Genomic DNA, 12,079 nt, shown 5'->3' with positions numbered 1-12,079 from the left:
CTCTAGTCCTCCAGCTGTTTTGGATTTTAGCTCCCAGAAGCCCCAGCCAACTTGACCAACAGTCAGGAATTCTGGGAGCTGAAGTCCAGAAATCTGGAGGACCATAGTTTGGGAAGCCCTGAGCTAGTGTATCCTTAGCAGTTGTTGGTGGGTTTTTCGGGCTATGTGGTCATGTTGTAGAAAAGTTTATTCCTGACATTTTGCCTTCAGAATATTCTCTGAAGATGCCAGCCACAGATGCAGGTGAAACGTCAGGAATAAACTCTTCTAGAGCATGGCCACATAGCCCGAAAAACCCACAAAAAACTATTTATTCCTCATGTCTCGCTGGCATCCCAGGCTGATGAAACATCAGGAATAATCTAGAAGGTGGCCACATAGCCTGAAAAACCCACAAAAAACTATGGATGCCAGCCATGAAAGCCTTTGACTTCATATCCCTAGCAGGTGGCTGTCCAGCCTTTTTGGGAGGATGCCTAGAGAAGGGAGACCCAGCCACCTCTCTGGGCCTTTGGTTCCATTGCCAAAAAGCTCTTACTGTCAAGAGGTTCCTTTCAACATTCAATCAAAATGGACTCTCCTGTAACTTAAAGCCATTAGATCTGGACCTACTCTCTGTGGCAACAGACCACAAACCTGCACCTTCCTCTCTGTCAACAGACCTTTTAATATTTAAACAGTGCATCTACACCACACGCATATACCCAGCCCAACATGCCCAGTTCCTTCAACCTTTCCTCCTATGTTTTGTTCCTCTGCACTGTTTATCTTCCTTGTTCATCTGAACTCAGGAAGCCTCTTCCACAGAGAGTTTGGGTTGGTTCCTGCTGGTAGGAAGCCAAAAACTCCTGATATGAGTGTGTTCCATGCATGTTGTTGTGTTCCTATAGTTGTTTCCGACTTATGGAGACCTTATCATGGGGTTTTCTTGGCCAGAGTTGTTCAGAGGAGGTTTGCCATTGCCTCCCTCCGAGGCTGAGAGAGTGTGACTTGCCCCAGGTCACCCAGTGGGTTTCCATGGCCGAGCAGAGAATCAAACCCTGGTCTCTGGAATCCTACTCCAACGCTTAAATCCTTAGGTCCTGCTATTTTATTCACACACACAAAAAGGAAACTTTTCAAATGCATTAGTACAGAGCCAGGGCAGTTAAAGAGGTGCCAAACAGAGCTATTGTTATGATTCGCGCAGGCTTCAGCCTCACACACTGCAGAAATAACCCAGTCTGAGACCGCTTTAACTGCCCTGGCTCAGTGCTAGGGAATCCTGGAAGCTGCAGTTTATCGTGGCCCCAGAGCTCTCTTGACAGAGAGAAGGCTAAATGTCTCACAAAAAGAACGGGATCAAAATAAGGTCAGGTTGGATTCTCTGCCTCCCAAAACTAGCCTCCCCTTAGCCTTGAGCCAGGGCAGTTAAAGCGGTCTCAAGCCGGATTATTTCTGCAGTGTCGTTTGGGACCTTAAAGTGGATTATTTCTCTGTGGTTCGTTCCGCAGTGCATCCAAATGGAACGTTCAGGTCCCAGGAGCCAGGGAAGCCCCTTTATTGCCATTGTGACGTCAGTGCTACAGAACGTTCTCTTTCAGAATCCCCCCTCTGGACCTCCCACGAAGCCCTTTTGATCTGCGTTCTGATGACTCCGCCCCTTCGGGCGGGCAGCCAATGGGAGGCGGTGCTGTTGCAAACCGGGGGCTATTTACTGTCAAGCGGTGTAGCAGCAGCAGAGGAGGATGTAGCAGAGGAGGCTTGCGTTGAAGCAGAGGAGCAGGTCCCCCTTCTTCTGGTCCTCCATGGAGGACCATGCTCCTTCCCCGGCCTCCCCGGCCTGGCCCTCGGCGCTGCTGGCGGCCACTGGGCTGCTGCTGGGGCTCTGGTGGCTGCTGGGCCGGCGGCGGCGGGCTCTGGAGGGCCTCCCTCCGGGCCCCAAGCCCTGGCCCTTGGTGGGCAACGTGGCCTTCGCCCTGCTGCCCAACGCTCAGTCCCGGCGGCAGCAGCAGCTCCTCGGGGGGGCCGCCAAGGGCCAGGCCAGGCCCTTCCAGGCTCCGGGCGGAGGAGGCGGGGGTCGCCGTCCCCTCTCGGCCCACCTGCTCCTGACCGAGCTGGCCAAGATCTACGGCAGCATCTTCACCTTGTTCGTGGGCAGCCACCCCATCGTCGTGCTCAGCCACTTCGAGGCCGTCCGCGAGGCCCTGGTCAACCAGGCCGAGGTCTTCAGCGACAGGCCCAGCGTCCCCATCGTGGGCATCCTCACCAAGAAGATGGGTGAGCCCCAGGGATCAGGGAGGGGCCCTTTGCTCCATCTTGCCTCCAGGAGGGATCCCCAAGAGTCCTCCATTCTGAGGCACAATGACCAGGCGTCCTCCTTTCTCCAGGACATGGCCACCCTTTCCATCTTCCCTCCAGGAGGGGTTCCCAAAGGTCCTCCATTTTCCACAGGACTAAGAGAACTACCGTGGCAGAATGGTTTGAGAGTTGGACTATGATTCTGGAGACCAGGGTTCCATGAAACCCACTGGGTGACCTTGGGCAAGTCACACTCTCTCAGCCTCCTCAGGGGAAGGCCATGGCAAACCCCTCTGAACAAATCGTGCCAAGAAAACCCCATGGTAGGTTCGCCTTAGGGTTGCCGTAAGTTGGAAACGACTTGAAGGCACTCAACAACAAAGAAAGGCCTGCGTCCACACTGCAGGAATGATCCAGTTTAACCCCACTTGAAGTGCCAGGGCTCCATGCAATTGAGTTCTAAGAATTGGTGCCATAATGAACTACAGTTCCCAGAAGTCCATTGCATGGCACCATGGCAGTTAAAGTGGTGTCAAACTGGATTATTTTTACAGTGTGGGTGTAACCTTGTTGTTGTTAGCTGCCTTTGAGTCCACCTTGACTCATGGTGACCCTATGAATGAGACATCTCCAAAGCCCCTTATACTCTACATCTCTGCTCAGGCCTGTGGTCCAGATTGAGTCTATCCATCTGTCGTGCGGTCTTTTTCTCTTTCTATTTCCCTTTACCTTTCCAAGCATCATTGTCTTTTCTAATGTGTCATCCTTTCTCATGAGGTGGTCAAAGTATAACAGCCTCAATTTAGTCATCTTGGCTTCCAGGGAGATTTCAGGCTTGATCTGTGTGTCTTTTGGGCCATCCATGGTATCCCCAGCACTCTTCTCCAGCACTACATCTCAAATGAGTTGATTTTCTTCCTATTTGCTTTCTTCACTGTCTAGCTCTGACATCCATACGTGGGGTTACAGGTCTAAGAAGCACAAATTTATATTTCAATTAGTGTTTTTAGCTTTTTTTCATAGTGGCCTCAATTTTTTTCTAGTATGTCTTACATTTTGCAATGCCGTGTCATCCTTTGTGGTTAGGACAACATCTGGTCACCCTGAGCAGAGAGGTCCTCCTGATCCTCCACACTTTCCTCTGCAATGAGAGGGATTGGCTCTGAAAAGGGAAAGCCAGAGAGGATCGGCTGGGTAGGGGGAGGGGATGGAAAATGGGGGTTTCATGGGACTTTGATGGGTGCTGAAGCCCTGGCTGCATGGTTAGTTGTGAAAAGCAGCAGGAACCTAGAAAGATGGAGGTGCCTTAGGACTAACCTCTAGTATCATTAGGTGTACAGGCTGAGTTGCCCTTAGCTGAAATGCTTGGGACCAGAGATGTCTTGGATATTGGATATTATTATTATTATTATTATTATTATTATTATTGATTTTGGAATACTTGTATTTGTATATATGTACATGATGAGCCGGCATGGTGTTGTAGTTTGAGCATTGGACTACAACTCTAGAGATCAGGGTTTGCTTCCCTGTTTGGTCATAAAAACCCACTGGGTGAACTTAGGCAAATCACCTTCTCTCAGCCTCAGAGGATGGCAATGGCAAATCCCCTCTGAAGAAACTTGTTAAGAAAGCCCTTTGATAGGGTTACCATGACTTGGAGGCCCAGACCAACAACAATATGATGAGATAGGAGCCGGCGTGGTGTAGTGGTTTGAGTGTTGGACTGTGGTTTCTGGAGACCAGGGTTTGGCTTAGCCATGTAAACCCACTGGGCGACCTTGGGCAAGTTACACTCTCTCAGCTCATAGGATGGCAGTGGCAAGAAACTTCCCAGGAAAACCCTGCGACTGGCTTGCTTTAGGTTCTTGAAGGCATGCAACAACAACAAAGAAGCATAATGAAGGGATCTTGGAGAAGGCACCCAAGTCTAAACACAACATTCATTTATGTAAAAAGATCTTGTTGCACCTTTGAGACTGACTGAAAGAGAGAAGTTGGGAGCATGAGCTATGGTAGACTTTGAACCCTCTGAAGCATCTGAGGAAGGAGGCTCAAGTTTACGAAAGCTTGTGCTACCAGTTGCTCTCTTTCAGTTAGTCTCAAAAGTACTACAAGATCCATTGCATGCTGATTTTCCAAACGAACATACAATTAGGGTTGCCATAATTGTCCACTTTTACCAGGGACAAAATGTGGAACAAATTCAAGACCAAACTGTAGGACAACTGCAGGACAAAACTCAGCCCAAAATGTAGGACATTGAAGAAAAATGGTGGACCTTAAATGTCCTACATTTTGAGCTGAGTTTTGTCCTGCAGTTGCCCTACAGTTTGGTCTTGAATTTGTCCTACATTTTGTCCCTGGTAAAAGTGGAAAATTATGGCAGCCCTATGTCTTGGAACATTTATTTGTTTCATATACAGCTTATACACATAGCCTGGAGGTAACAGTTACAATATGTTGAATAACTTTGTGTATGGGGTATTTCACCAACCTTGTCTTCTTAGGTGAGTGTGCAAAAGGATTTTGTAGCACCTTTGAGACTAACTGAAAAAAGAAGCTGGTAGCATGAGCTTTTGTAGACTCAAGTCTATTTGGCTTTGTACACTGATTTTCCAAACTAAAACACAGTTATATCCTTGAATTCTTGTCTTGTCTTAGACCTGAGCACTCCTTTTTAGGATAGTAAATAGACTTTGTAAAAGATTTTGGTTTCTTTTTGTCTATCATAACCAAAATCCAGCTCATGCTTGATGGAAGATTGAGGGAGTTGTAGTCCAATAAACTAATGTTTCAAAGTAAACCCTATTGAACTGGGCAAGGCTTACTGCTAAGCAAATGTCCATAGGATTGTTTTTAAAGTCAGTGGAGTAATAAACATGTTCAATACATGCATAGGATTGCAGTGGATCAAACTGTAACACTACAATGGTGGTAGAATTCATAGACATAACTGTGTTTGTCTGGAAAATCTGTATGCAGAGGGATCTTGTAGAACTTTTGAGACTAACTGAAAGAGAGAAGTTGGTAACATGAGTTTTCGTAGACTTTCTACCCCATGCAACAGAAGAAGTAAACTCAAGTTCTCATTTTCAGTTAGCCTGAAAGGTGGGACAAGCCCATGAATCTGAGGAAGTAGGCTCCAGTCTACAAAAGGTCATGTTACTAACTTCTCTCTTTCAGTTAATCTCAAAGGTGCTACAAGATCCCTTTGCATACTGTTACTCTGCCAGGCATGCTAATATTATCACTGGATGGGAGAGCAGGCACTGAAACAAAACAAGAGTCCAACCCCCAGCCATGCAGGAATAATAGTGAGGAAGCTTTAGTGAATCTGAGTCCTAGTAGGCCTCACAAGGTAGAAATCCCATGCAATGTGATCCTGTGCTGAGCCAGATAGTCTTTAGACACTGTGCCACATCATCTCTGTTGATGCAGTGTTTGCAAATGAATACACAAAGTATGAAGAGCTGTGTGGAGTAAAGAGGGGGTATAAACATTGGAAAAAGTATATCTCTGTGTTGTAGTGAACCCCAGAAAGTGTGATGCTTTCTCTGATAACATGTGAGGAAGGAGACTGTGGGGAAGAGGGAAGATACTGGAAGAGTGTGAGATACAGGTATACCTCAATTAAGGAAGGATGTGAGTTTCTGAACAGTTCTTCTTTAACAGAGACAGAAATAACATGGGAATAACAGGGATAGTTTCCCCACATCCCAGAAAAGAAGAACAATTCAACCTGTTTCAGCAAACTTTTTATTCAAAATGAATAAAATGCACTTGTGATATGAAACAACTGAATCCTTAAAAAATGGTTTTGAACTTTCTAAAGACCACTTGAAGGCTTCTTTCAAAATGCATCCAGGGATGATTTTTTTCTTGCACCAGACTCTAGTTTTCTTGCGATTTCCATTTTAGTGGCCAGATTTATAGATCTGCTTTTTTGTGTTTGCACACTGCAAGGAGCTTGTGAGACAGGATTATCTGCTCTCCCCTTTTCTCTCTCTTTTGCTATCAACACATGTTCAGTAAGGATTTCCAGAGACAGCCGATATTTATGTTGCCTGTTATAAGTAGGTTTACACTGCTACAGTAGGATTGGCTAGAGCAGAATCTTTCTGCTTCTCAGGTCGAGCTTTTATTACATTATTTACTGCAGACAGACTGCTGCAAACCAGCAGTCAAATTATATGTTTCTTCATCTCTTCTTCATCCTCCCAGTGATGTTGGTGCTAAAAAACTTCCAGCTAATCAGAGGATGTGGAAGGAAAGAGTTTTCCTGGGTGGGTGTAAAATGACTTTGTTAAAAGGGGCTTCTTTGTCAAAGTCTTAGTTAACTGTGGTATGATGTTTTTGTCTGTCCCTTCAAGTCATTTCCAACTTGGGCCGACTTTAAGGCAAACCTATCATGGGGTTTTCTTGGCAAGTTTGTTTAGAGAAAGTTTGCCATTGCCTTCCGCTAAGGCTAAAAGCGTGTGATTTGCCCAAGGTCATCCAGTGGGTTTAATAGCAGAGCTGGAAATTGAACCTTGGTCTCCACAGTTATTGTCCTACATTCAAACCATGCCAGTACTTAAAATATTCACCATTAAAAGCCATTGGTCCTGGCCATCATCTGGTGATGCTCATGCAGGTGAGATCCTTTGGAGGAATGGAACATTCTTCCAGTGTGACCAGAGTCTGTCAGATTCATTCCTGTAATGTGGAGGAGGATAACATCTGATGTCGAGGCAGGCTCAGGTACCCATGGAAGCCCCATCCATTCTGCAAGCCTACTTCTTTTGTTAGTGTAGCAGTGATGAGAAGCTGCTGTATGCACGGAACAGGGCTCTGTTTTGTAGTGTGGAAGTTGTTGCACTGTGCATTACTCTTGAGCAAACCTGCCTAATGAGAGACCCAGAATGGTGTAGTGGTTTGAATGTTTGGCTAGGACTCTGGAGAACAAGGCTGGAATCCCTGCTTGCCCATGGAAACACACTGGGCAAGTCACACTGTCTCATCTTCAGAGAAAGGCAAAGGCAACCCCCTCTGAACAAATCTTGTCCTGTGATAGGGTCACCTTAGGGTCACCATATGTCCTTTTTTCAAGTGGGGGGAGATTACTGTGGTTACCTTCCTGAGAGGAGGCATTCTGCAAATAGACATTCAAGCTCTCCATCCACAAGCAGATACTGAGTATTTAAAGACCTTAAATGCAGGGATCTACAGATTAGCTTCGGAAGGGATTGCTTTATCAAGCCTTTTGTAAACACCGTGAGCCCCCTTCATCTTCTAGAACAAGGGTCCTCATCTGCACAAGGGCCAGGGACTAGTTTTACCCCTTCTAATTCTACCCCACAGGTCAAACCCTGTCAGATACCCCCTCAACAGTGCTCTCAAATATCTTTGTGGGAGTCCTTCCCAAAATGGTGACTAGAAGTGATGTTTCTTCACCTCCTGTCACCATTTTGAGAAGGACTCAGACAAAAATAGAGGGATTTGGGGATTGGAATAAGGGGAGTTGGAAGTATAATCCGATGGCAATCTGAATGCAGTCATGGGGTTTAATGTTATTTTGTGATAACCCACTACACACAAATTCAGGCAATGGGAAGTCAGTCCGAATGTAATCATGGGGTTTCACATTGTTGTGTGATAGACTGCCACATGCAAATTCGGGCAATGGCATGCTATTTTTGGGCAATGGGGAGCCAGTTCGAATGCAATGCGTATTCACGTAATTGCGCTAAACTAGCGACTTTAAGTGAATCTGTTCTGTCCCCACTTTCTTTTCATTCAAATTTAAGAGAAATTCCTCCCGTTTGATAAACTCCTAAGTGTTCAATTAAAAATGTTGCAGCTGGAGCCAAGAATTTCCAGGAAATAGTTTGGGATAATAGAAATTGTTTTACACCCACAAGTACAGTCACCCCACTGTATCCATGGATTTTCTATCCATGGATTCAACCACCCACAGCTTGAAAATATTAAATATATAAATATACAAATTCCAAACAGCAAACCTTGATTTTGCCATTTTATATAAGGGGCACCATTTTATTACATCATTGTATTTAATGGGACTTGAGCATTCACAGATTTTGGTATCCACAGGAGGTCTTGGAACCAAACCCCAGAAGATGCTAAGGGCCCAGTGTATAACATCCGCCTGCAACATCCAAATTTGCCTCATACGGAGGAGACCATAGATTATTTCATTAATGATAAAACTGCATCGCCATGCTGCTGGCTACATCTTTCAGAAAAACTGACAAGTGTAGCGCTTTCCAGCTTTGTCTTTGCCAGCCACACCTATATGGCGAAAGCTACAGATAGGTGTATTAGATTTACAAATTATGCATAGCCCTCAGGCTGCCATAATACTGCAAAGGGAAATTGCATTGCTAAATGCTGAGTACTGACATACAACAAGATGCTGGCTAAAGATATGTTTGTTCTGAAATAATTTTAACCAGCGTTTATAGGTTAATGCATTGTCTGTGTTCTATCCTTGTTCAGCATCCCTATTTTTAAAGATTTCCTATTCATGTCATGCCAGGCTTGCTTTAGCAGCATCCTTGGAAGTTTAAAATAGCTGGGAAGAAGTGCCAAGTTACTGGGCAGTCTCTCCGTTCTGATGGAAGAATTGATATAGGCTCACAAAAATTATGGCACTGAATGTTCATTGGAAGTTTTTAAAGTGTGCTGGCTCCTTTACCCTGTAGAAGTAATTCAGATTGTCACGACTTTCAGTGCCGTAGCTCCATTCTATGGAACCCTGGGATTTGTAGTTTTATAAGATCTTTAGTCTTCTCAAGCAAAGAATGCTCATGCTTCACAAAACTACAAATCCCAGGATTCTGTAGGATGGAGTCTGCAAGAAACTCAATGATCGAGAGTTTACTCCTCCTTTAGTGGATGCTCTTGTATTCCCCTTGCTTATCTCTTAAAATTTCTTTGCAAAATTTGTAATACTCCAAGATTGCACAGTAACGCTGTCATAATGGTTTTTCTTTGTATAAACCTAACGTCAACATTTAATTTCCCAAGCAAAGCATTATTATCTTATCGAACACAGTGGATTCTGGACTGTTCAAGGAGCAGTTGTTTTGATCTTTCAGCAGAGTAGCTTCCAGGGATTTGAACACCGAATAAGTTTAGAGTAGTTGAAATGTTGTGAGCTTATGCTTTAACAATGGGATTCATGCATTTTATCACCAGCATGAAATTCATGGGAGTCATCATAAGTTGACAGACAACTTGAAGGCACACACACACACACACACACACACACACACACACTTCTCAACACTTAGAGGAATAGTATGGACGTATCCTGGTTTGACGTAAGTAAAACTTGCTTCTATAGAATGCATTTACATATATTTGTGTTCTACAACAGCAACATGTTACAAAATGCACAAACAAAAATTTCTCCCAAAACCAAGTCATAATTAAATTTGTGGTTAGATAATAGTGTCTTGGCTTAACCTTAAAGCATCATAAGCTTATTAGAACTTTTACACGTGCTGTAGCTCAGACATGTTACTTTTTCAAATATTTCTCACTGGCAAACACAGAGATACATACACTGGCTTGCAAACAGCACAACTTCTAAAATATCTGTTAATTTATTTTGGCTAAGCAGTTAACTTAGCCAGTGTGATTATATCCAAAGTTAGCCCCATTTCTCAGACACTTATTTTATTTGTGTATCTTACTCCTGCCTCTTACCTGCGAATGATACACAATCAATTCCTAGTAAGACTAGCAATCCCAGAAGGTTTTTCATTTTACAAAAGTTGTGGCTAGTCAGCAAGTGCAACTTGACCTGGCTATTTGGCTCAGGTATCCTCAGACGTAGACTACTGCCACATTGTACATGGGGCTGCTTTTGAAGGCTGCACAGAATACAAACTTAGTATTACATACAAAACTGTGAAAAGACAGCTGCTAGGTTGTGAACAGAGCCCAGGTACTGGGAATACATATTGTTGTTTAAAGAAATTCACTAGTATCTGATCTGTTTCCAAGCAAAATTATATTATTTATTCATTTATGACACTATTTTGTCAGGAAATTGTCCTTGAAGCAACTAGGAATGATATCTAAAAGATGTACTTGCAGGCAATCACTAGCACTCTACTAAACTAACTTCTTATTTGATGGGACAATCCACCTTAATATCTAATCAGCATTTTGCTCGTTGCCCCTATATGTGAGATATAACATTGTTGCTGTTGAGATCCTTGAACTTTGATTTTATGTTCTAGTCAATTTGAACTATCATGTCATGTTATCTTCTTCTTGTGGACTGTTTGAACTGTTGAGTTTGTTCCAGAAAATAATGGATTATTTTAACCCCTTATAGAACAATGAGCATTGTACATTCTGATGCTGATTCTCTGAAAGCATCTTTCTCCAGTACACCTGTCCATTTGTGGCACATCACAATCTGAGTTGTGTAAAATGCTCTTTAGCTTGGAGGTGATGGCAAATCCCTTTCTGGACTATAAGTCTATAGTTCTATCAGATATTAGGACCATTGAAGGAAACGGTTCCATAAATGCAGCCAGTAACTGAAGATTTGATCCTATGAATTTTCCAGCCTTAGAAAATACTGTAATAATAATGATGATGATGATGATTTATTTATAGCCCGCCCAATCACAAGGAATCTGCTATGTCTGTTGTCAAGGCAGTGAAAATCCTCTGTCTGAGAAGCTGAGATAAAAAAGGCAGTATATAAAGAGTATACAGCATGCAAATACAAGTGAGTGTGGTCTAATGGTTTGAGTGCTGGACTATGACTCTGGAGACCAGGATTTACATCCCTCTTGGCCATAGAAACCTGCTGGGTGACCCTGGGCAAGTCACACTCTCTCAGCCTCAGAGAAAGGCAAAGACAAACCCCTTCTAAACAAATCTCCCAAGAAAACCTTGTGACAGGTCTGCCTTAGAGTTGCCATAAATCAGAAACCACTTTGGGGGCATTTAATGACAACAAGGAAGGCTGAACACTCCCCCCCCCCCACAATGTCCCAGCTCCAGTATTTCTTCCATTCCTCATCACTGACAGGCTCTCTGCTTCTCATATATGGCATGGAGGAGTATCTGTGGCTCTCCAGGTATTACTGTATTCTCATTTCCCAGCAGCCTTAGATATCCCTCTAATGAGGGATGAATGGACTAATCGCTCATCAGTACTGTATCTGGAAAACCAAAGGTTCCCCTCCTTGCTGTATGATGATGGTAAGAGCCTTCGTGAAAGGGATTACTCCATCTCCCCTTTCCATTTTATTATCATTCCCCTTACTATGATGAGCCTATTTAGACCTCCTTTCCTAGGTTCCCTGCTGTCCTTCCCCACCTTCAAATTCTTTCACATTCTTATTTGATGGGACAATCCACCTTAATATCTCATCAGCATTTGGCTCGTTGCCCCTACATGTGTGATATAACATTGTTGCTGCCCCTATATCCCAAGTTTTGTACAGTTGGTGCTCTGTATCCACAGATTTTTTTTATTCATGGATTCAGCCATCCAGTGATTGAAAATATTTTTAAAATTATATAAATTCTTTGTTTTTGCCATTTTATGTAAGGGACACCATTTCACTATGCATTGAGCATCCACAGATTTTCATATTCATGAATGGTTGGTGTTACCCAGTGCATTTCACACTCCCTATACCCCTCTGGTGATGCTCCTGATGTTGTGGACAATGATAATGAGTTTTCCAGCATAATAATCTAAATAATCTTTTAAGATCTAGTATGGTATGGTGATTTGAGCACTGGACTAGAAATGTGGGAG

General features: G+C 43.7%; 1 protein-coding gene across 1 annotated transcript in view; it reads left to right on the top strand.

The window, feature by feature from the left end:
* The first annotated feature begins 1,700 nt into the window (after nt 1-1,700).
* The window catches only part of LOC149313068 (cytochrome P450 2U1-like), a 26,591-nt gene continuing 16,212 nt past the window's right edge, over nt 1,701-12,079 (top strand). The window contains exon 1 of the mRNA XM_089525994.1: nt 1,701-2,259. Within this exon, the coding sequence (XP_089382120.1) occupies nt 1,788-2,259 (472 nt within the window). The 5' untranslated portion in view covers nt 1,701-1,787. The remainder of the gene's footprint in view (nt 2,260-12,079) is intronic.

Source organism: Sceloporus occidentalis, unplaced genomic scaffold (assembly GCF_023333645.1).
Source record: "Sceloporus occidentalis isolate IW3139 unplaced genomic scaffold, rSceOcc1.0.p SCAF_5, whole genome shotgun sequence".
NCBI classification, from domain to species: Eukaryota; Metazoa; Chordata; class Lepidosauria; order Squamata; family Phrynosomatidae; genus Sceloporus; species Sceloporus occidentalis.
This window is presented reverse-complemented; position numbering and strand designations above follow the sequence as displayed.